General features: G+C 57.9%; 1 protein-coding gene across 1 annotated transcript in view; it reads left to right on the forward strand.

Annotated features, from left to right (window-relative positions):
- Scap (SREBF chaperone) overlaps positions 1–24734 on the forward strand; it is a gene marked incomplete in the record, with an annotated part of 55920 nt that overhangs the window by 27485 nt on the left and 3701 nt on the right. Inside the window, 12 exon segments of the mRNA XM_013513390.1 lie at positions 11066–11195; positions 17268–17425; positions 18142–18362; positions 18509–18614; positions 19026–19198; positions 19504–19630; positions 21525–21637; positions 22223–22317; positions 22923–23021; positions 23113–23331; positions 23821–24197; positions 24454–24645. Coding sequence (XP_013368844.1) covers positions 11066–11195; positions 17268–17425; positions 18142–18362; positions 18509–18614; positions 19026–19198; positions 19504–19630; positions 21525–21637; positions 22223–22317; positions 22923–23021; positions 23113–23331; positions 23821–24197; positions 24454–24645 — 2010 coding nt within the window.

Consider the following 24734-nt stretch of genomic DNA (forward strand, 5'->3'; position numbering starts at 1 on the left):
CTAGCCAGCCAGAAGGCTGGCGCTCCCCACCCGCAGCTCCCTGTGCGCTGGAAGCCCTCCTTCCGGGAAACCTCGTGTTCTCATTTCTATAGCAGCAGCTCGTGGTGGTGCCATGTCCTTGTCACTCAGACTGCCTTCTGGGGAAGGGGTTAAGCGGAAGTGGCTATTACTCTGTCCACCGAGATGGCCCTGGCTGCGGGAGCGGGGAGGGTGTTCTCTGCCGTTTGTCGTGTGGGGCTCAGCAGAGCTGGCTTGGACCAGGTGTCTTGTTGGAGGTAGGGTATGCGTGGCAGCTGCGTGAGTACAGCTGGGTCTCATCTTGGAGAGGGTAACGATATCATAGACCTATTTCAAAATAGACTGTCCTTGGTACTGACATGAGGGCCTCTGCCTGAAAACTGTGAGATAGCCAGGGTCTCCAGGGTGGAGGACACGTCCCTGACATGGGGTAAGTCAACAGGACAGGGTTGGGATAGGCAGATGTGTAATGAAGAGGTTTAACTCTAGTACAGCCCAGATACAGCTGAGCCAGGTGGATGCCCACCTTTTGGTTCTGAGAGGGGTGAGTGCGGCACAGGCTGGGCTTGTGGGAAGGAAGGAAGCAAAGAAGGAAGAGAGGGAAGGAGGGAGACTGGCCTTCACTGACCGCCAGAAGGGTAGGTCCTGCATGCTGTCACATGTACCCATGCTGGGTGCTTTCATTTCCAGGGATCCCTGAAAAGCTTGTTTTTCTTTGAAAGGTCTCTGAAAGATGGTGAAGACTTGCCTGCTGGGGCCGGTAAGCAGTTGCAGCTCAGGTCCCCATGGCCAGTGCAAGTCTGTACCCTTTCTGCTCCGTGGTGGGGGTGGGGACGTCTTCGAGGAACACTGGTGCCGACACCTTCCGTCCTGAGGGGTCGGTGCCTTGCATGGGAAGCCTGAGGAGGCGCGATGTGTGGTGGCAGGAGCACAGCCAGGCAGGCCAGAGAGCAGAGGCCTCGGAGGTGAGCGGTACTGCACAGCAGCGGCTGAGGAGCGGGCGCCAGGTGGCTGTGATGCCTGCCAGGCAGATATGTTTTCCCTCCCTTCAGCACCCATGGTGCCAGCCCAGTGTTACAGATAGCGGGCATGGCGGACATGCCCTGCCTCGGTGCGGAGGGAGAGACAGGGCCCTGAGCCAAGCCCTGGAAGAGCAAGCGGCCTCTCCTGATGTTAAAGGGTCATAAAGTTGTGTCAGAGACCCCACAGATTCTGAGACTATAACCAGGAGACCCAAGATCCTGGAACCAGGGACACAAGCCTTGCTGTCGTCATCTACCCTGGGAACAGTTGCTGCTTTTGCCAGAGCCCCAAGTTGCTTAGAGGAAAGGAAGCAGGGGTACTAGACAGTTTTTAGTAGTGTTGTGAGGTATTCAGCTTGCAGGTAATTGCTGACCTTTTACTGTTTCTGAGATGAGAGAGTTGCTCAGCTTGAACCCAAAGGACCACGGCACTTCACCCCTCTACAGACCCAGCACCCCCTGAGCTGTAGTGACACCCCCTTCCACTCCTGCCTCCCCAGGAAATGAATGGAGCCAGAGGGGCTGGCCGTTAATGACAGAAGGATCAAGGACTGCAGTGGTGTGGGGGTGGGTGTTGATGGGAGTCAGACCCTCAGGCAGCACAGGGCGTGTGTGTGTGTGTGTGTGTGTGTGTGTGTGTGTGTGTGTGTGTGTGTGTGTGACTTCTTTGAGCTCTTGTTGAAGCTGTGGGCTGCAGAGACTGAGTGCTAAGGACACCACTTCAAGTGACCTGGCTACCGAGCCTGGGGAGTGAGTGACACTAGCTTTCTTCCTGCCTAGTCCCTGGGTACAGCGCCTGCTCTTTCCTCTGGGAAAATCTGATGAAACATGGAGCAAATAGGCGCTGTGGCAAGAGGTGTCTGTTTACCTTTCCTGGAGCGCTGGCCACAGGGACCCACGGTGTGACCTGGCAGAGGGCCCTGTTGCTCTGGACCTGACCTGGCAAGTGGGCACCTCAGTGCCCCCCAGCTGGGCCACCCTGTGCTTTCCCACCCTGTGCCCTGAAAAGAAAGGCTGGAGGCAGAGAACAGATGCAGCCCCGCCCCCACGGCTCTTTCCCAGGACAGCAGTGCCTTCTGTGAGGCCAGATGTCTCTGTTGTGGCTGTGGCTTCCTTTTTTGTTTTTGGGGTGTTTTGGGGTCTTTTTGAGACAGAGCTTGCAGTTCAGGCTGGACTTGAACTCACTTTGTAGCCCAGGCTGGCCTCGAACTCACAGGAGTCCTCCCTTAGCCTCCTGAGTGCTGGGATGACAGGCCTGCGCCGCCCTGCCTGGCCCCCTCATTTTTTTTGTTTTTCTTTTTTTGTCTTTTTGCAGCCCCTCCTCTTGCGTGCCTCATCCCAGGCCCTCCACCAGCACTGTGGCCCTTTTGGCGTCACACATAGGTGCGCTCTCTACTCTGCCCACAGGACCACTCTGTAGATGCACCTAGGTGTTCTTTCGAGGACCCAGAAAGAAAGCAGTCACGAAGTCCTATCACCCGTGCTGTGGTGAGCCAGGCTGGACGGCAGCGGGGGGGTTCCAGAGTCCCGTGGCCTCTGCTCTAAGTCCTAGACTCAGGCTAGGCCAGAGAGCCTGCCCCTGCAGCTGCTGCATGGCACTGACCTGTTGGCTTCCAGGCCAGAGCCTTCTCTCCGAGCGGACGTTACCACCAGCCTCACAAACAGGCCTGTGACATCCTCAAAGGCCCGGAGGAGATTAAAGACTCCTTTATTGCTCATAGTGTCCTCAGACAGAGGGAAGACCAGGAGTAGCCCTTCAGTGCCCGGCCTAGTCCTGTACTGCTCTCCCCTGGGAAGGAGCGGGAGCAAGCGGGCGTCTCCTCCTCCTCCCCTTCCTCCTCCGGGTGTCTCCCTAGTGGCGTCTCATACGACGTGTCCGTGTCCGTCTCAACTCCCGAGCTTCCCATCGGCAATGATGGAAAGGATAGGGAGACGGCAGAGCCACCATGTCTGCAGTCTGTGGGACCCAGTGCAACAGGAGAACGCAGAGCTGAAATGCAGAACGCTTGTTGACATGCAGGAGGAAAAATACTGTCAGAGGCACAAAAATGTCCCTGGGTGGCTGCGGGTGAAAAGCCAGAATGTCTGCCGACGTGCCCTGGTGATCGCAGTGCCCCCAGACACCGCAGGGTGGGCACGTCTGACACCCAGCCCACCCTGCTCTTGTACTGAGGGGCACAGCCCACAGGTCCTCCAGGGGTGACATAGCACATGAGCTGGGCGGGGAAGGCCGGGTCCTGGGACACCAAGAGAGCTGCTGGTGGAGACCCTGACCCGGGAGGGGAGACAACCTGTTGTCACACTGGAGTCCCTTAGAGAACTCCGGTTTTAGTTTGGGCTCCCTTGGAGGCAAGATTTGAGCTCAGGTAGCTCACATACCATTGGACCGAGCTCTGGGAGGGAGGTGGAGAACCCTCTGGGAGCCGGGAGTCATCTCCTGGGCAGCACGGGAAGGTGCAGGCGGCTGGCAGTGCCCCCTGAGTGGGGAGCTGGGCTCTCCGGGCCTGGGCTCTGTAACTCCTTCCATAGAGGGCCAGAGAGTCCTGTGGGCCATACGGTCTGTCACATAGTCTTTGTTTTTATTTTTTGTTTTATATGAGCCTTTTAAAGCATGAAAACTGTACTTAGCTCACAGACTACACAAAAGCAGGCTATAACAGAGCGTAGTTCAAGGGTAGGCTGTGTGTTTAGCACACACAAGGCCTCGGGTTCCCTCCCCACCACCAAAAAACAAAACAAGGAGAACAGGCTGTGGCTGGATTTGGTCCAGGGGCTGTTGCCTGCCGAGGCCTACGCTGTTGGGCAGCACAGCAGCCGGTGGTGGAGGCCTGCTAGCTGGTGTTGGCTCTCGGCACAGTGGCCGCTCACAGAGGGAGCGTCCTCGGGTGAAGAGGGGCAAGTGCTGAGTGGAAATGCGGAACGCGGGCAGAGCAGCCTCCAGGGAGCCGTGGGGGTCGGCTGTCCAGCCCTGGCCTCAGCAAGGGCCACATTCAGGACAGAGCACGAAGGGCCCTGTCAGTAGTGGACCCTGCAAGCCACACACAGCTTGCGGACCTCGCGTCCATACCTGAGTAGGGACAAGGTCGATCTCAGTTGGAAGCGGCCGTCCAGCCAGGCTGGTCCACTCCAGTTGTTAGTGTGAGCAGGAGCTGTAGAGGAGGTGAGACATGGCTGGTGCTGGATGTGTGTTAAAGGTGAGGCTTCAGGACTTTCTGAGGCCCGCGGGGTGTGAGAGGAAGGGGTGGGGACCAAAGTGCTTGGTTCGGCAGCTGGGTGCGTGGGGCTGCGGCAGCAAAGGCAGGGAGGTCTCCGGTGTGCTCCGTTTGCTCTGCTCTGTGACGCAGAGCAGGGTGTGCGTGCTAGAGTCCGCCTCTAGAAATGGCTGTGGAGGCGTTGTGTGAGTCAGCGATAGGCATTCCCAGGCAGCTTCTTCCTTAAAATCTTTGGTCTTTTTTCTGACTTTGGTAAATTGAGTGTTTTTTAACTTCTTAAAACTACTTGACACTTTCCTTCCAGGCTCTACTTTTGGACTGGAATTTGGTAGCTATGGGTAGCAATTATTCCCTTGCCTTTTGCATTTTTGTGCAGTCTTTTGGATGTGTTTCTTTTACCAGTAGAAAAGGAGTGTACAGTTCCTTAAAATTTTCAAATAAATCAGAAAGTTAACACAAGGCAGTTTGGTGTGATGTTCAGAAGACAGACTGGGGGGCAGACTACCTGCACTGGGGGTCTTGCCGCTCGAGTGGGGCTGTAACTTCACATGCCTCGTCCGGCTGTGACACTGCGAAACGAGAGGAAGGAGCTGGAAGGCGCTCGCCTGGGGCCTGCGCAGTCGCTGTGAGGAAACCCCTGGAAGGTGGCTGTGCCCGTGGCTGGCACGTGGTAGGTGGGGCGTGAGGAAGGCCATTATTGTGGAGTGGACAGAGCCCGCAGGTCCTCCGGGGGTGACAGGAGATGCAGTGGGTGAGTAGAGCACTTCGGGAGACTTGGGAGTGGAGAAGGCCAGGCTTTGAAATGAGTTGTCACCCAGGGGAGGGATGAGCAGGCCCTCGCCTACACAGGTTCACAGCCTCTGAGGCAAGGTGGGGTGGGGCAAACCCAGGAGTGGGTGTGGCTCGGGGCAAGGTTGGAGCAGCAGTGTGAGGCCTGTGGACTTCCTTCCCCAAGAGACATGGAGGCTGGCTGCCTTTCCGTCTCTTCCTGCGGGAATGCTCAGACTCTGGAAACTCAGCTTCTGATGTTGCGCATCTTGAGAAACAGGTTGTGCGGGGTGCAGCAATAGCTGCTGTGTAGAAGGCCAGTGCTGCCCGCCTTCGCCCTGCAGTGGAGCTGGAAGCAGCTTCGCACATTTCCGCACAGATGGGCCTGGGCTTTGAAAGCAGGGAGAGAAGCCTGTCCTCGTGCACAAGGGAGTCAGTAAGACAGGTCACCACGAAGCCAGAGGGCAGGGCATGATGTAGGGCTCAGTAGGAAAAACACCTGTCAGCAAAGAATTTCGTATTTGGCAAAACTACTCTTTAATAATGAAGGAGAAAGGAAGACGGTTCCAGACAGATGATTCCTTACCAGTGGACCTGCCCCCTAAGAAATCTGAAAGGAAGTTTCAGGCCGAAGTGAAAGGATGCTGGCAGCAGTGGGAACCACGAGGAGAAGAACGCTGACGGTGAAGGCAGCAGTTGGATGGTACCTGTGGTTTGGTTTGTGACTTTTTCCCTTCCTGACGGAGAAGGCAAACCGTGAAGCAGCTTTTGTTTATCCGTGTCTGTGGGCATGTAGTCTGAGACGACAGCAGTGAAAGGAGGGGGCCGGGGTGTCTGAGAGCAGTGTTGGGACGAGTCTTCCACCCAGCTAAGTTCAGCTGTTTATCCTCGGGCTCGCTGATGCTTTCTTCTTACCTGCTCGCATCGACTGTTGAATCCCGCTATAAATTTAAGCCTTCAACTGCAGTCTCCAAGATAACCACCAAGAAAACAACTTTAAATATACACAGAAGAGGAACAAAGGAAGTCAAAATGGCAAAGTACCAAAAAGATTTACAGAATACCAAAGAAAACGGCAGTAATAGGCCTGTGGTGGCATACGTGGTGGCACACACCTATAATCAGCATTCTGGAGGCTGAGGCAGGAGGATCTTTTCGAGTTTGAGATCAGCCTGGGCTACAGAGTGAGCTCAAGGCCAGCCTGAACTGTATAGCGAGACCCTGTCTCAAAAAGGTGACCAAAAAAAAAGGCAGTAATGGAGGAATTGGGGAACCAAAAAAATGATATATAGAAAACAACTAGTGATATAAATATACCCTTTATCAGTATTTACATTAAAGGAAACATTAACTTCTGTTAAGAGGTAAGATTGGCAGATTAAAAATAAGAGTCATCTATATGCTGTGTACACTTTAGACATACAATACAGTTTAAGATCACAAAGGGAGAAACGCTAGACTAGAAAGGTATTTCATGTAAAAGGGAACCACAGGAAAGCTGCAGGGACTCCATTATTATCAGACAGCACAGACTTTAAGTCACAAAGGTTACAGGAGACAGCTGTTCAGCGGTTCCGTACAGGAAGATGTGGGAGTGAGAAATGGTTCACTAGGAGAAGGGTACCAGACATTAGGAGGTGTTACAAGCGTTCTCACTTAACAGCAGAGCCCCAGAGGGTCAGTGTTACAGTTACAGCTGGGGACTCCAGTGCTCCACTTTCAGTAAAGGGTGCAGCAGGCAGGCGAGGTTGGGAAGGAAGCAGAGGCCGAGCCGCACTGCCGACCTGCTAACCTCGGGGACATGGCCAGCCCTCTGCAGCAGCAGCACCGGCTGGCACAGACCCTGTGGGGGCCCTCCGGCCATCCCTGATTTTAAACGTGTGAAATCCTGCAGAGGATCACAACATAGTGGAACTGGAAAATTAACAGATAAATGGAAAGAAGACAACATGCTGTTACGGAAATCAACAGGTCACAGAAGTCAAAGAGAAATTAGAAAATATCCAGAGGGATGAGGGCAGAATGCAGTTAACTAAAACCATGGGGTGCGCTGCAGACACGCTGGAGGGAAACAGCTGTAAATGGACCCATGGAAGAAGAGTGGAGCCTCAAGTTTAGAGTTCAGCAGGGTCTTGGCGTGGTTGTTAACTGGTCCCAGGAGGCGTGAGGTATACCAGACGTGACCGGTACCAGAGTGTTTTGGTCACAAGGCAGTGATGCCAACAAGTTCTAGCTTGTGTGTTGAGTACCAAACAAATGATGGGTACAGGGACAAAATTTTCACTTCAAAATGCATGGACTAACCTGCTGAGTGTGGTGGTCCACACCTGTAATCCCAGCACTTGGGAGGCTGAGGAGGGTCACCATGAGTTTGAGGCCAGCCTGAACTATATAGCAAGACCCTGTCTCCAAAAAAAAAAGTATTGGCTAGTAAATTTGACAAGTTTCAGAGCAGTCAAGTAGCAAGGTATGACTATTTATAAAGAATGAAAAGTCAGCTGGGAATGGTAACACAAACCTGTAATCCTACTACTCTGGGAAGCTGAGGCAGGAAGATTACATGGTCAAGCCCAGCCTGGGCAGTTCAGTGCCTTAGCCAGATCCTGTCTCACAGAATATAAAAAAGGCTGACAATGTGAAGTATGAGGGCCCTGGGTGCAGCTCCTCCCACCGCCTGCCCTCATGAGGAGTCAGTAAGGAACCTAGTAACTATTTAAGTCCTCAGCAGCGGGCCTGGGCCGCCACCTTTCTGCGAGCAGTGCTGGCTCCAGTCTCCTCCCCTGGCAGGAAGCATGGAGCTGAGGGGGAGCAGTGTCGCCGAAACCTGTCTCTGCAGCCTGGGGTGGCTCAGTGCTGGAGGCTTAAGGCCCTGGCTCCCATCCCTAGAACCAAACAACAAAAAAAGAAAAAACCTGGTTCTGGAACAAACAAGATGTGCAGGCGAGTCTCAGGTGCTGAGGTAACCCGGCTGACCAAGGCGCCCAAGGGAGCCTGCGCTAAGGGAGACCAGATGGACAGGCCCGCATGGGTGCCCGAGGCTCAGGAAAGGGTTACCCTGGGGCAAAGGTGACAGAGAGACTGGGTGGCCTGGGCCTGAGGTGACCGGACAGGCACAAGTCGGGGGCAGCAGGACTGGATTAACTGGAAGTGGTCTGTGAAACGCACAGCCTGGAGGGACGTGGCGCTGATACCTGTGCCGCAGCATGGCCTGAATCTCCCCCTTCTTGGAATTCTGTCTTCCTTCTCTCCGCCCCTCGCTCCCCTCTCCTGGGTGCCCCCACAGCCTATCCCCCATGCCGAGTGTACGTTCTAAGAGAGCAGAGATCCGCCTCACTCACCCTGGACCTTGCACAGTGCCTGGCCCCAAGCTGATGCTCAAATATTTGCAGAATGTGGTGTGGAGAAAAGCCCCAGGTTGCTGGTGCACAGCCCCTAGCCCCGGGCAGACAGAGGCATATCCCTTGTGGGAGGAGCTGGGAGGAGGCGAGCCGCACGGGTCCCATTTGCATCCCGCCAGGTGACCACACCCTAGATTCAGGGTAGAGCAGCAGAGAAATGTCAAGGTCCAGTGCCTGCTGTGACTGGTGTAAAGGTCTCTTCTCCGCAAGGATGCCTTCAAGCTGTATCAGTCTGCAGTTCAGTTTGCAAAGTACAGGATGTGGCGCTGACTGCTTGGGTTGGAAACCTGGTTCCGTGACCTTCGGCCAGTTACTTACTGGTTCTGTGCCTCACCTGTAACACGGAGACTTAACAGCACTTATTTTCTAGGGAGTAGTTACATAGTCAGTGCACTTAAAGTGCTAAGAGTAGTTCCTGGCACATGCTAAACATCATGTAGGAGTTTTCTACTGCGCCTTACTGAGTTTCTGTGTCCTTAGCCTAAAAGCCTGGGCACACTCAGGAGGCTGAAGCAGGAGGATTGCTATGAGAGTGAGGCTAGCCTGGGCCAACATAGTGTGTTCAAGGCCAGCCTGAACTGCATAGCAAGACCCCATCCCAAAAATAAATAAGCTAAAAACATGAACAGGGGCTGGGGATTTAGCTCAGCGGCAAAGCTCCTGCCTGGCAAGTGCAAGGTCGTGAGTTCAGTTCCCGGTACCGGAGAAAAACAAAAACAAAAACAAAATAAAAAATAAAAACATGAGCATACTCTAAAATACATGTATGTATTCTAAAAATAGAACAGTAACAGGGCAGTACATCCTGTGATTACCATGCAGCCCCTGGAGTGAGCCTCAGTGCTTGTTACGCTCCGTTGTAATTGTTCGTGGGCATTTCCCTGTCAATAGACTGTGGTGTTCCTGTGATTGTTTTGTATTCCTAGTGCCAGCACATAATACATACTTAATAAACAGTGTGGTGGTCCACACCTGTAGGTGGATAAAAATGGGAAGACGCCAGAGAAAAGTGAACTTTTATTCTAATGAGGGCAATGGGATAGTGTAATTTTATTCTGTTCTAATGTACTAACTGTATTTCAAACTAAAAGTTCAGCAGAAGACTTGAAGAGGTGAGGTAGAAGAGAGGCTCTATCCAAGTGGACCATAAAAAGCATGTAAAGAATTTTCAGCATTGTTTCTTTTTAGGGAAGTGTAAATTAAAACCGCACTTTAGCTGAGGATGTAGCTCAGGTAGAGCGCTTGCCACAAAACCCTGAGTTCAGTCTGCAGCATTGAAAAACAAAAACAAAACCCAGAGAGATGCCGCTGCCGCCTCCAGAGGCCGCATTGAAGGAGGGAGGCCCTATCAAGAGGGTCAGTGCTGCGAGGCAGCTGGAGGCCCTATCACATGGCGACAGGGAGAATAGAAATTCATACAGCCGCTTGGAAAGCTTTGGTGGTGTCTGTTATGCTAAATGTACGCGCTACATAACTCAGAAATCAACCTCGGAATACACCCAACAGAAAGTGTGGGCAGCCCCCAGGGCCACGTGTGAAAATGATCATAGTCGCTTTATTCTTACGGCTCAGAGTGGAAACAGCCAGGTGTCCTTGACAGTAGGGGACAGGTGCCCTGCAGCGCTGGTCCCACGGAGCGGCACAGAGCTGTGAAAATGTCGCACGTGCACCGGTGTGGATGAGTCTAGCAAGTGAGGATGTGCGTGAAAGCAGTCACAGAAGAATGTGCAAGGAAATGGATAAAGATTCATTTACGTGACACTCAAAAAGAGGGAAAACTGCGGCAAAAGGTGTAGCTCGGGGAGAGCGCATGCTTAGTGAGCACTGGACCCAGCTTCAGTCTCTGGCACCGAAAGATCAAAAAGACAAAACAGATCGGTGCGGTAGAGACCCGAGTGGTGCTCACCCTGACCTGAGGCACAGCGCCACCTTTGAGGACCTGGAAACGTTCTACACTTTGATCCAGGTGGTGGTTACACGGGAATGTGTGGCAGCTCAGTGCACTGTGTATTTGAGGTGCGTACACTGTACTGTAAGTTATAAAATCACTTTGTAAAAGTTTTTTAAAAAATAAGACCTGAAATTAAAGGCACGTCTCTGCCAACTTGTCGGCGTAAAGCCGAAATTTTTCTTTTCTTTGTTTTGTTTTTTCAGACAGTGTCTCACTATTTCACACTGGCCTTAAACTCACTATGTAGCCCAGGCTGGCATTGAACTAGTGATGATCCTCCTGCCTCACCCTCCAGAGTTCTGGGATTACAGGTGTGCGCCACCATACCTGGCTGTCCTTTAAATGGAGCAGTTGCCCAGCCATCTGAATCGTAGTCCTTCTGGATTTTTTTAATCATTATCTTATGTCTGTGTTTTAAATTTTGTTCTTAGCCTCTTGCCTTTATGAAGTCTGAAAACTCTTTATCAGTCGGGCTTCCTTGTACACTTTATGTAGCTGAAATAAATTGTAACTGTTGGGATGTAGATGAGTCCCAGCTCTGAAACTTGGTGGTTCTTTTTTTTTTTCTTTTTTTTCACGTGGTGCTTCTAACCTGTGAGACGGGTTGTAGCGGCCTCTGGCAGAGCATTTTCCTGCAGCTGCAGGTGGACCTTGCCTCTGGTGGATCGACCTCACCTCTTGCCTTTCCTCCTGCAGCTACCCCCTGCTGAAGCTGCCCCTGCCGGGCACGGGCCCTGTGGAGTTTGCCACCCCGGTGAAGGACTACGCCCCGCCCCCTGCCGACCCTGACCACCGGCCGGGGGAGCCCAGCGAACGGCCTGAGTGGGTAGGTGCCAAGGAGAGAGCCAGCGGGGCGCTGATTGGCGGGCGCACTGGCCAGCGAGGTGTGAGTGGCCAGCCCCAGGCGTGTGCACTGCTTGGCCTCGTGGAGGCTCCAGAGCTGCCTAGTGAGGTGTTTAATGAGTAACCTTTATTAGGGAAAAGACCAGGGGACCCCAGAGTGTGACTGTCCCAGGAAAGCCTCGTCCTGGCGGTGCCCTGCTGGGTCTGGGCTCCCACCTGGGCTCGTCGCACACGCCTGCACATTTCAGGGAACAGGCCGTCTCTTCTTCATCCATGGGTGGTCACGGGGACAGCAGGGCCTCCCCGAATGTCCACCATCGGGGCCCCAGCATGGCCTGATATTTGCAGTGTGCACCAGATCTTTCTCATATCTCTCAGCTCCTATTTTATTCCCATGATCTACTCAGGAGGAAAAAAATGCAGTCTTTTGTCCTTCAGTAAAGGTAAGAAAGCTGGGCCCGGCGCCATCAAGTGCTTCGGTTATTCAGTTTCCACGGGCAGCACTGGCTTGGAGCTCCCAGGCCTCCAGACCCGAGCCTACACCTTTCTCCGACTGTACCACTGTGGGCTGTCTCTGGGCCTGGTGCTGAGAGAAGTGAGAGAAGACTGGGCTGCGCCCTTGCGAGGCACAGACCCAGCACCCGACCCCCAGCTGCTTACCACTGGCGCGCACGCTGCGTGCCCCGCCCGTCTCCAGCGTTTTACCCGCCACGCGTGGACAGTGTGCCCGTCGTCCTGGGTGTGCTGTGCTCTGGCCCCATGGCAGGTGCTGGGCTTGCTGAGGAAGGCAGGGCAGAGCGCCTCTCCCAGGGATAACGCTGCTTCCTATTTCCCCGGGGGGGTGGAACAGCCGGGTTACAGTTCTGAGCTTGTGCCTGCTGTTGCTGGCTGGAGACCTGGCTGCATGCCGTGTCAGTGGCAGGAGCACAGCCTGGGCCCTGGGGCTCTGCCTGTGGTGCTGCCCGGCAGTGTGGCCCCTTCATGTCTCGTGGCCAGTGCTTCACAGCGGGCCCTTCTCCGTGCACACCTTCCCCCTGCATTGCCTCTTAGTGTCACCGTGTAATGGGATGGATGGCTCCCAGGGCCCAACAAGGGGCCTTGTGCTTGGGGACCCTTTTAGCCTGCGGCGTGGAGTAGATGTTGGTGATAATCCTGTCAGGGTTCCTTCGTGGTCATCTGGGGTGTTGACAGCACGCGGTGTGCAGAGTCGAGCTTGTCCCTTTGCTCTTGGTGACGCAGCCCTGCCCCCTGCAGGATGGGGGAGGAGACCCAGACCTCAGTGCAGTCACCTGGTATTGTGTCTCCGACTTTTATTTCCTGTCTCTGATAAGAGTAATACAGGAGCCGGGGATATAGCTCAGCGGTACAAATGCCTGCCCGGCAAGCGCAAGGTCCTGAGTTCAATTCCTGGTAGCAAAAAAAATAAAGTAAAAAAGAGTAATACAGGAAACGCAGTGCAGACCAGAGTACATGAAAAGGAAATATTGTGGCTCGCGGATCTCCTCAGCAGGGCAGGGCTGCCTTCAGCACTGCATGGTATGGCTGTGATCTGAGGCAGTGTGAGTGCTGTCCTCCCTGGCCCGCTCCTCCCTGGCCTTTCCAGCAGGGCTGTCATGGAGGCAAGAGGGAGACCGTTGCTCCTGGAGGTTCCCTGCCTGTCTCTAGCCCAAGCCCTTTAGCCGAGGGTGGGTGCCTTGTTACCAGCTCTGTCACTTGAGAGGGAATAGTTCTGGGAGGCGAGCAGGAGCCCAGGCCTGGGCATTTGAAATGTCATTCATGGCACATCCTTTGAACTCCTAAATCATTTCTAAATTTTCGGAAGTTAAGGGTCAGGCTCTGTGCTGAAGTGTGTTGCCCGTTTTGTAGTGGGCTGATTTCCCTTTATGCAGTGTGGTTCTTACTCTGTGTGTGTGTCCATCCATGTGTCCATCCATCCCCAGTCCTCAGCTGCCCACAGCGGGGGTGGCTGCGCCCTGCATTGCTCGCTGTGTGTCCTCTGAACAAAGCCTCATTGGCCCTGCCGGGCCTGTGGGCCGAGCGTGGCCCCCGCTGTTGGAGTCACTGTGCCCTGTGGCCTCAGGGGTTGGAAGGGGCTGCCCCCTGGCTGGAGGCTGCTCTTCTTCCCAGAGGACCAGAACAGAGGCCTTGTGTTCCCAGCTGTGTGACCTTGGGCAAACTACTTAACACTTGTCTGCCTGAGTTTCCATGTTCGTGAAGTGGGGTAAGAATTACACCGACATTATGCTGGGCATAATCTCAGCCACTTGCGAGGCTGAGGCAAGAGCGTCACACGTTTGAGGCCAGCCTGGACAATTCAGGGAGACCTGTGTCAAAAGACTAAAAGGGCAGGAGTGTAACTCAGCGCCACCCTGGGCTGTATCTCCAGAATCCCCATAAATAAATACCCAAGGTTAGGTGAAGAAATGCAAAGGTTAGGTAGCATAGTGCCTGCCCACTGTTGGATTTGGCAGAAGTTCGTGGCTGTCACGGTCACTGTCGTGGTGCTCACTGCTCAGTCCAGCTGGCAGAGCAGTGAGGAGGAGGAGGAGGAGTCTGTGCCTGGGCAGCCCTCCGGTACACCCGGTGCGCGCCTTAGGCCAGTGACGGCAAGCCTTTCAGAGACGCGCGCCCAAGCTGCAACCCAGAACCCACTTACTTATCGCAAAGGCCAGCACTGTGATTAAGCCTGAACACAGGGTTTCGTTTAGAAAAAACAACTCATATATTAACATGTTTTGTCATAAAAGAAAAGCAAATCCCATGCATGCTGTACGTTCGGCACCACTGCGCTAGGCTTCCCCTTTGCTTGGTGCCACTTTCTCCCGGAAGCGTCCCAGCCCTCTTCTGGGCTCTGTGCAGCTACCCTGTTGGCGTCACATTCTGTCTCTTTAGATCCTGGGTGCCAGGGTAAGGCTTGGGCAAGGCATCTTGCTGGGTGAACGCAGCGGGCTGACTTAGGCCATGGTGCCCATGCAGTTTTTCTTGGAGCGAGGTGATGAGGTGAGTTCTGGCTTTGTAGTTGAAGCTGGAGATCTGGAGGCAGGGATGGATGCACCAGGTAGGTGCTGGTGAGAACCCATCTTACTGAGCCTGTGGACTTGGAGGTGAGGTGACAGTCTGAAGGGACGCTGTTTACAGCCAGACACTGTGCTAAGTGGGTCACACACATTACTTGGATTGGTCTGCCTGGGGTCTGGTGACATCTGAGGTTTGATTCCCATTTTCCTGAGTAAGTGACAGACGAGGCTGGAGAGCCTGAGACCCTCGCCCCAGGCACACAGCCTGGGAGTGATGGGGCTGCTGCCTGAGCCTCAGTGGCCTCCTGAGCCTATTCTCCACCCCCCAGCCCGCCCTTTCCTGGAAGAGCCAAGCGACAGGGGCTGCTCTCTCGGGTGTCGGGTGAAGGGAAGATGTCAGCAGTTCCAGGCAGTGCTCTTAGGTGTGCAGGAAGGCTTATCTTTAAAGGTGACAGCGATGTGTTAGGAGGCGAAGCAGCAGGCCAGGTCTCCAGCATTGGCTAACTTGTCATGGAACCCCGACTCCTGCGCCGGGCTCCACGTGGCAGGTCTGCCAGTGGCTAGGCTTGTTTCCCGACAGGCGCCTCAGGCCAGCGTTGCAGCGCTTGTGGAAGCTGCTTGGGCCTGGACACAGGGTTCCCAGGAGGCCCCGGGCAGGGCCTCATACTGTGCACAGTGGTGGCCCGAGGCACCCTAGGCCCCGGGGGTGTGCTAAGCCTTCGGTGTGCTGGCAGGGAGACGCCAGGCTTGGGAGTCACATGGCCCGGGGTGTGCTCCCTCTGGGCTGTGTGACCTCGGACGTGCCTTCTGTTGTTCAGAACCTTGGTTTGCTTGTCTGGGCCCTGTAGCTCAGGGGAAGTCTCAAAGCCACAGCCTCATCCGAGCCCGGCCAGGGGACAGTCTGCGTCCCCTCCACAACGCGGTCCGTCAGGGGGGCCCCGGCAGGCTGTTGGGCTGCGGGCCTCACATCTGCAGCCCTGGGTTCCAGGCCGTACCGCCCTTCCCAAGCAGCGTGCTGTTGGGTTTCATCAGAACAGGGACTCTGACGGCCTGTGGCTGTGGTGTCACGTGACCTCATCCCCAGAGTGACTTCTCTTTGCTGTATCCTGCTTGTCTGAAGCGGGTCGGGAGGCCCAGCCTGCCTTGAAGGGGGGGACGGGGTAACATGGGGCACTAGCCCTGGGCGGCGTGTCCTGTGTGCCTGCCACGGCCCCCTCCACCCAGTTCTTCCCCCGGGGGCACCTGGCCTCCACTGGCCTCTGTGTCTCCTCCACTCACCGTGGACAGCACGCGTCACTGCTCTGCCAGCTTCTCAAGCGCTCCTCACGTGGGGATGGCGGAGGGCCCGCCGCGCACTGCGGTCAGAGGCTCTCTGTGGTAAACGGCTTGTGAGGGGCCGCTTCGGGGGGACCTGAGCGGGGCCGGGAGAGTTCTGGAGCCCCGAGGACGGAGCTGGAGGGCGCGGACGATGAGTCGGGAAGACGGAGACACCTGCCCCGAAAGATCAGCCAGAGTCTGTGGGGCTGAGTGAGAGCCACCGGCAGAGAGGCCTGGCCACCTGGAGGCCTGGCCAGCAAGGTGACCGAGGCCGAAGCCTGGAGACGCAGGCTGCTGGGGAGTCTGAGGAGAGACGATGCCCGTGCGAGGGGCGCCCTGTTCTCAGCCGCCGTGCCGCTCCCTCCCCAAAGAGGAGAGGGCGGTGCAGCGTGCACCCGGCCGGCAGCGGTCGGAGCTGCCTGGGCAGCGCCACGCCCGCCCTCCTAGAGCCCAGTCACGCCCCTTGGGGAGCTGGCTCTGACCTGTGTGGCACCGGACTGGAGGCCCCGAGCTGTGCTGGCCTGGGAGGGGCTCCCGTGCGCAGGCTGCGTGGCCCCGAGGGTGAGGTACGGGTGGCGGCCTGTCACAGCTCCGCTGAGCCCGGAGCCCAGCCACCTGTCCAGGGGCCTCTGCCCCTCCTGGCTGCTGCCAGGGTGTGGCGGGGGTGGTTTCTGTCCCCCGAGCCGGAACGCAGCCCACTCGGCTTAGTGTCGCCAAGGCTCCAGGTTGCTCTTGGCCCAGGAGACACTGACTTGCAGTCGAGGGTCAGCGCCTTGGCGGCCTTGCCGTGGTCCCTGCCAAGCTGCTCGGTGGCTGCCCTCAGCCCTCCCCGCCCTGTGGGGCCTGTGGCGATGACACGGGCCTGGGGTAACGGGAACAGCCCTTGTCCTCCTCTCCGCCTCCACCTCAGAGACCCTCGGCATCTGCTGGTGCGCAGATGGCTCGGCCAGCCTCACCCTAGCCCACCCCTCATTCTCCCTGGCGCTTCCCGTGTCACCTGCCCAGCCGCCCTGTCCTGCCTCCAGCCTCACGGCCGTCCTCCCCATCCTCGGCTGCTTGCATCCTGGGGTGGGAGTTGTACACGTAAGCGCCCTGTTCCCTCGTGTACCCGTGGCGAGCTCTGTGAGGTGGGTCAGCTTTCGGTGAGGCAGGTGCGGGGAGGAGGCCTGTGTGGGGGCAGCGTGAGGAATTCCCACTTGTGGCTGGTGCTTCTCTGCTCCTCATCTCTGTGTACGTGTATGCGCCCGGTGCGCAGCGTGAGGGTGGGCAGACACTTGGCCGCTGCAGCCTGCCCTCTTTTCACTGCGAGGAAACAGACCCAGGGAGCGCAAAGCATTTCCGAGGCTGGACGGTTACAGAGCTGAGATGTAAAGCTGTGTTTAGTGGCCTCAGGAACCTGCTGTCCTGCTGCAGGTGGCAGGATGTGGATCGGGGAGGCAGCCTCCTTCTGGGAGCTTGCCGCCCGCCAGTCAGGTGGTCCCTGGAACACCCCAAGCCTCTGCCGCAGACCCTGCTCTGCCCTTGCGGCGTAAGAGCAGCTAAAGAGGCCGTGAGCGGGTGGGCCGTGCGCCGGGAAACTCAGAGAAGTGAGCCTGGACCACAGCTCGCGGCACCGGCTGCTGCAGCGCTCTGCCCAGAGTGGAGGCTTGGCCTCTACAGAGTGTGGGGCTGTGCTCCTGCCTGCTGCACCGAGCTGACTCTGCTTGCCGTTTCCCCTGCAGTATGTGGGTGCCCCGGTGGCTTACATCCAGCAGATTTTCGTGAAGACCTCAGTGTCGCCCTGGCACAAGAACCTCCTGGCAGTAGATGTGTTCCGCTCCCCTCTGGCCCGGGCGTTCCAGCTGGTGGAGGAGATCCGGAACCATGTGCTGCGAGACAGGTACCCCCTGGGGGGACCCCGGTCCCTCCTGAAGGAGAGTTAGGGCTGCGGTGTACCCGGTGAGCAGTCAGCTCTGCAGAAATGAAGCAAGAAGGGCGGAGGGGGCCAGCCTCATATTCCTCAGCACCCTCTAAGTCTGCTGCACGGAGTCCCCTCACCTGTGCAGACAGCTCCGCTAGAGCCCAGGCTCGAACAGGTCTGCACCAAGCGGGCTGGCAGCCGGCTGGCCCATTGTGCATGTGGCTCTGGCCTCTGGCCTCTGGTTCGAGAGCTGTGAGGTGGCAGTAGCAATCCTTGGGGACACTTCTGCAGCGCCAGCTCAGGCTCTGCCCCCCAGCCATCAGAGCGTCTCTGGAGCAAGCTGGCTGCGTGCCCTGCAGGTCATAGTTAGCTAATGGCAGAGACAGGGGCTTCGGTAAACTAAGCAGACCCCTAACCCTTCTCTCTGTGGCCCCTTGCCAAGAAGTTAGCAGAAGTGTTTCTGTGTGTGTCCCCTTTGAGATGACGGGTACCACACTACACACTCCCTTGGAAGGAGGGGCAGGCACTGGTTTGGATGTTGACTGCCCTGAAATACCTTCCCTAATGATGAGGCTCTCAGGAGACACCAGGCTCCGATACAGGCCAGGTGGGAGCCAGGTGACAGGCAGTTCGCCCGCGCAGGGCCTGCCCTCTGCTGGCCGGCACAGCAGGTACCTCGTCCTGTCTCTGCACAGCTCTGGGACCAGGAGTCTGGAGGAGGTGTGCCTGCAGGTGACCGACCTGCTGCCAGGCCTTCGGAAACTTCGGAACCTGCTCCCGGAGCATGGCTGCCTGCTACTGTCCCCGGGGAACTTCTGGCAGAATGACCGGGAGCGCTTTCACGCCGACCCTGACATCATTGGGACCATCCATCAGCACGAGCCCAAGACACTGCAGACTTCCGCCACGCTCAAGGGTAGGCCGAGTGCAGGGCTCCAGTGGCCACCATTGCTCCCTGGTTGGGTGCTCTGGCAGCCCAGGGTTTCCCCTGTCCTTGGGGAGAGAGTCTTGGTGGCCCTGCCCTGGCTGTGGTCCCACTGGCAGTGCCCGCTGCCCCTGCAGACTTGCTGTTTGGTGTTCCCGGGAAGTACAGCGGGGTGAGCCTCTACCGGAAGAGGAGGATGGTGTCCTACACGATCACCCTGGTCTTCCAGCGCTACCACGCCAAGTAAGGGCTCGGGCTCTGGCTTCCTGGCTGGTCAGTGGGTGACACGAGGCTTGAGGGTCCCTGTTCTAGTTGAGGTTCAGATGGCTTTCAGGCCTCCTACAGAAATGTTTCTCTCCTTCAGCCGGGAGGGTGCTGTCTGCTGCATTTGAGTGGGGAGGGCCTGACAGCCGCTCAGAACAAGAACAAAGGCAGGGCTGATGGCTTCTGCAGCCGCGCGCTCTAGGCAGGGCACCCGAGGCGCGTGGGCCTTCGGCACAGTGGTGCAGTAGGTCAGGAGAGGAGCGAGCTGTGTGGTTCCTTGGCGCCCCAGACGCCATCGAGGTGCTGAGCTGCCTTGAAGGAGCTCCCTCCTGCTGTGGATGGGGAGGGAGACGCCCTGACGGGCCCTCCAGGGATTTCCTTTGTCCCCAGGTTCCTAGGCAGCCTGCGTGCCCGCCTCATGCTCCTGCACCCCAGCCCCAACTGCAGCCTTCGGGCAGAGAGCCTGGTCCACGTGCACTTCAAGGAGGAGATCGGCATTGCCGAGCTCATCCCCCTGGTCACCACCTACATCATCCTGTTTGCCTACATCTACTTCTCCACACGTACGTCTGGCCAGGCGGCACTTCCCCTCCTCCTGCTCCCTGCCTCTGGAGGCGGCTGGGAAGAGGTGGCCCGGAGCTAGGGCTTCATCCCCACCCGGACAGTGCTGCAGGGGCTCCGGTGTCTGGGGCTCCACGCACGTCTCAGGAGGAGCCTGCCAGCCTGAGGGTCCCGAGGCTGTGTAGTCATGAGGCAGGGTGTGGCCACAGCTGCGCTTTCTTCTGATTAGACTGGGTGCTGTCCCCTCGTGATGGCTGGGGCCCCCTTGCCTGCTGGGCTGCCCTAACGTGCCCTCTCTGCCCTCCAGGCAAGATCGACATGGTGAAGTCCAAGTGGGGGTTAGCCCTGGCCGCCGTGGTTACAGTGCTCAGCTCACTGCTCATGTCCGTGGGGCTCTGCACGCTTTTCGGTCTGACGCCCACACTCAATGGCGGGTAGGTCTCCAGCAGGCCACTGGGCCCCGGAGCCATGTGCACCCAGGCACCCGGCCTTTCCTGCATCCCTGTCTTCACCTTGCTACTTCTGGCATTCGGGAGGTGCGTTTCTTCCCCTTTAAGCGCCTGGCCTGTATTGGTATGTGTGGTGTACACAGTACATCCACGCGTATACATGTACATACGTGTGTATACTGTGTATACTGTGTGATTATGTGTTGTGCACATATAGAGCGTTTGTGTGGGTAAGTACTGCATGTGTGTATATGAGTGTGTATCTTCTCACTAGGGGACTTGGCACACATATATATATATTTTTTAAATTTTCATTTTAAATAGTAAAAGGATAACATAATAATAGGGGCTTACCAAATCACAGACAAAGTGGTAGGAAATTATCAATGGCTGTTGTTTTACATACTGTTGTCTACAAGATAGTTTCTCAGGAAAACAAATAGACAAATAATAGTGAGTTACAGACAAAAGAGGTAGGAGATCATCAATAGTTGTTGTACTATACTTTGGTATCTTCAAAGTGGCTTCTAAAGAAAATAAATAGAGCTATACATGAGTGACCTATTGAATAATCATTAACTATTCTCAGTGGTTGTTGTAGGAAACACATAATAATAAACATCCATTTACGAAATAGAATAGGAACAATACAAACATTACAGAGTTATGGACAGATTAGTAGGAAAATATCAATGGCTGCTGTGGTATCTTTAAAGTGGTTTCTCAGGAAGACAGAGATACGCAAGAAGGATCTAACAAGTAGTTACAGCCTCAGGGTTGTCAAAAATAGCGTATTACTTCCTCACCAGTGACTCCTGTCACTGAGGTGTGACGGCTGGAAGGATTCGCACACATATAATGCATCTTAATTCTTTTCACATCCCAGTCACCTCCCTGCACCTCGTGTTTTACCATAAGCGCTGTAAGAGATCCAAGGACCTCACTGCTTATCCCCTAACGCTTGCTGTCCCCCAAGTCTGCATGTGGAAGCCTTCCCAGCTGGGCTCCAGGCTTCGGTCAGGTCCTGCCTGTGCACACCTGGGGGGTCTCCTCACCCCATCTTTGGCTTGTCAGATGAGGAAAGCCCCTTTCTTTTTATGGTGCTGAGGCTTGAAGCCAGGGCCTCCCACGTCAGACACGCCCTATGGAAAGGTGACCGTGGCTCCTGTTCTTTCCTCATGGGGAACACCGGCTTCCCCCGCTGCGTCTCCTCTCAGAGCCGTCACTCCCACAGGCTTTGATGCCCGCCTTGGAGCCTGGCACCAGTCCTGTGAGACTGGGGGCGGGAGCACAAGCTGGGGGAGTGTCCTTTAGGAGCAATTGCTCGGCGGGGCACAGTGATGCTTGCCTGCAGTGGCAGCTACTCAGGAAGCTGAGGCAGGAGGATCAGCAGTTCCGGTCCAGCCTGGGCTATGTACTACGTTCAAGGCTGGCCTGGATGACATAGTGAGCGCCTGTTTTAAAACAGCAGAACAAATAAGTGGGAGCAGGGTGCAGCTCAGCGGAGGAGCACTGTCCTGCTGCATACGAAGCCCCGGGTGCACTCCGCAGTCCCTGTCCCTGAAGCAGCAGTTGCTCTTCTCCCTGTGGCTTTTCAGCAAAGCCTTGGGCCTTTAGGCTGGCTTTACCCTGTCTGTGTGGCATGGCCTGGAGTTACCGGTGTGTGGTGTGTGAGAGCCAGGAGAGTGGGCAGCTTCCGGGGGCCTCACCTGTGCTGGGGGGAGAGGCGGCTGGGTGCCGGCCCCTTGGTGAGGCTTTGAGCCCACCTGGAAGCCGGCAGTATGTGGACGGAGCCTCCCCGATGAGCTGGAGGGCGGGAAGGCTTTCTGCCCTGTGCTCGAGAGGCCCAGTACGTGCTTGCCCCCTCCTCCATCCCCAGCGAGATCTTCCCGTACCTGGTGGTGGTGATTGGCTTTGAGAACGTGCTCGTGCTCACCAAGTCCGTGGTGTCGACCCCGGTGGACCTGGAGGTGAAGCTACGGATTGCCCAAGGTAACAGGATGTGTGGAGATGCCGTTCCTCTTGATGCTGCACCCCGGGGAGATGGGGAGCCCCTGGGCAGGCCCTGCCTCTTGTTACCATGGCCGCAAGGAGCCGTGGCCACCCCGCTGTGCTCTGTGCTGGCGCACAGTCAGGGGCTCGTGTTTGGAGTGGCCTGCTGTCTAGACCATGGCTAGGCTTCCTCTTCTTGCCTCACGGTGGGAAGTGGGCACGGGGCTTCCGGGGCAGTGAGGAAGTGAGGCCCTCCCGGTGAGGAGCGCCTGAGGCTGCCCAGTCGGCCTGTCACTCTGCGTTGGTTGCCTGGCCCGGCGCGGTGTGGGCACAGAAGCCATGGGGTGAAAGTCCCAGTCTCCCCGGAGCTTGCAGCCTGGCCTGACGGTGAGGGCCAGGGCGCGGGCTGGCTGCGGGGCTGCAAGCAGGGTGTGCTGCCCGCGCGTCAGCTCGGCTCGCAGTCCGCTGCGGCTTGCAGGGTCGGCTGGCTGGGCCGGGCCCGGCACCCTGCCTTTCCCTCTGGTGGCTGCAGCTCCCCGCCCCCCTGCCCGCCCAGTGGCTGCCTCTCCCTGGTCGCCCCTCCAGGCCTGAGCAGCGAGAGCTGGTCCATCATGAAGAACATGGCCACCGAGCTGGGCATCATCCTCATCGGCTACTTCACCCTCGTGCCTGCCATCCAGGTGAGGCCCACGGCCTGCTGCCTGTGGAGGGGCGGAGGCAGCACCGCCCACAGCCCTGCACTTGCCCTCAGCACTCACCGCGCCTGCGCACACCTGTGGGGCTGGAGCGGAGGGGGAGCCGGCCTGCTGCAGGCTCTGGGCAGAGGTGCCCGTCCTCATCTCCCAGGGCGGCATCCCAGGGCGGCATCTGAGGAGAGAAGCCTGTCAGAGGCCTGAGGATGTGACCACTGTGCCCTGGGGTGTCCGCTGGGTCAGGGCAGAGTGCAGTGCTGCAGCGGGGGGTCTCAGGCCAGGGCTTGAGGATCAGACGTCACCCTGTTTCAGCGGAGCGCAGAGTCAGTCCCTCCTGCCAACTTCTTTCACTGGTCCAGGGTGGGCACAGCCAGGCGGCGTCTGAGTGCCCACACGGGGCAGGCTTGGCTTCAGGCTAGGTCAGTGGCGCCTGCACAGGGCAGGGCCTCCAGGTTGGTTTCGGGCTCCTTCCTCCGGGAGGGCACCCCTGTCCCGGCGGCGTGCGGGGGCCTGTGCTGCCCCCTGGTGGCAGTGGAGAGACTGCAAGGGCGGAGGCCTCTGCTCACGGCACCGTGCGTGCGCTCTCGTTTCAGGAGTTCTGTCTCTTCGCGGTCGTGGGCCTGGTGTCCGACTTCTTCCTCCAGATGCTGTTCTTCACCACAGTGCTGTCCATCGACATACGCCGCATGGAGGTAGGCGTGGCGGGCGCGGCCTGCCGCCCGGCTGCCCTCCCAGGCTGTGCAGGGGCATGAGGACTCAGGCCTGGCCCCTGCACCCCGACAGCTAGCGGACCTGAACAAGCGGCTGCCGCCCGAGGCCTGCCTGCCCCCCGCCAAGCCTGTGGGGCGGCCGGCACGCTACGAGAGGCAGCTGGCTGCGCGGCCGTCCACGCCTCACACCATCACGCTGCAGCCGTCCTCCTTCCGGAACCTGCGGCTCCCCAAGAGACTGCGCGTCGTCTACTTCCTGGCCCGCACCCGCCTGGCTCAGCGCCTCATCATGGTACCTGCCGCCCCTGCACTCAGGTTGCTGCTCCCTGTAACCTCCGCGGGCGCTGCTTGTGCCCTCCCTGCCCCGGCCCTGGTGGGTTCTGAGGAGAGAAGCCTGTCTGTGGGTGGTCAGGGAGAGCAGCCGTCCCGCCTGAGGGACCTGGGACAGGCGTCTAGGAGGGAGACCCCTGGGCCGCAGGTCACTGGCTGCCACCGAGCGAACCAGCTGTGCCACGCTGGCTCCTGGGAGCGGGGACGGGGTGAGGCCGAGGCCCTCCGGGGCCTCTGGCGCAGGTCAGGCAGAGTTTCTCAGGCCAGGCTGAGCTGAAAACCTTGGAGCTTTGTGGAGCCTGTGGGGGGGCTTAGGGATGGGGTGCACCAGCATCCAACCCAAGGAGAGCCACTCGGTGAAAGGGACCCTGCCCCCGTGGTGAGTGCTGGCAGGTGGCCGGGGGAGGCCCACTGCGCCCCCAGGCCTGATGGAGCCCCTGACGCCCTGCAGGCCGGCACCGTCGTCTGGATCGGCATCCTGGTGTACACAGACCCTGCGGGGCTGCGCACTTACCTGGCTGCCCAGGTGACAGAGCAGAGCCCGCTGGGCGAGGGCCCCCTGGCCTCCATGCCCGTGCCCAGCGGTGTGCTGCCCGCCAGCCACCCGGACCCAGCCTTCTCCATCTTCCCACCGGATGCCCCGAGGCTCCCTGAGAACCAGACGCTGCCCGGCCAGCAGCCTGAGCCGGTGGGCCCAGGAGAAAGTATCCAGGACGGCCCAGTGCCGGAGGTGACCTGGGGGCCTGAGGACGAGGAGCTCTGGCGGGAGCTGTCCTTCCGCCACTGGCCCACGCTCTTCAGCTACTACAATGTCACGCTGGCCAAGAGGTGAGGGGCAGGTGACTGCCACCTGTCCATGGCCAGTGTCAGCTCACCTGCTGGGCACCCCTTCCACCGCAGGTGAAGCACAGACCGCAGCTGCTTGCGTTGGAACAGCGCGCAGCTGCCCGGCCGGGAGGGTCCGGGCGCTCGCTGCCCTGCCCCTCCCCTGCTCTGTCATGGTGGGCGGGCGGCGGCCAGTGTCCGGCTGGGCTGGGCTGGGCTGGGCTGCGCAGGGGAGGAGGCTGAGTCAGTACGCCTGCAGGTACATCAGCCTGCTGCCCGTCATCCCCGTGACGCTGCGCCTGAACCCGAGGGAGGCGCTGGAGGGACGGCACCCGCAGGACGGTCGCAGCGCCTGGTCCCCTCGTGGGCCCGCGCCCCCTGGGCTCCGGGAGGCAGCGGGACCCCTGGGGCCGGGCGGGGCGCCCGTGCCCGGAGATGTCACTCTGTACAAGTGAGGACGGGGACGCGGGCGCGGCGGAGGTGGGAGGCGGGGTCCCGGGCACCGCTCAGCTCCCCGCCTCCCGTCCCTGCGCAGGGTGG

The sequence above is a fragment of the Chinchilla lanigera genome, unplaced genomic scaffold (genome assembly GCF_000276665.1).
Source record: "Chinchilla lanigera isolate Chin_1 unplaced genomic scaffold, ChiLan1.0 scaffold00019, whole genome shotgun sequence".
NCBI classification, from domain to species: domain Eukaryota; kingdom Metazoa; phylum Chordata; class Mammalia; order Rodentia; family Chinchillidae; genus Chinchilla; species Chinchilla lanigera.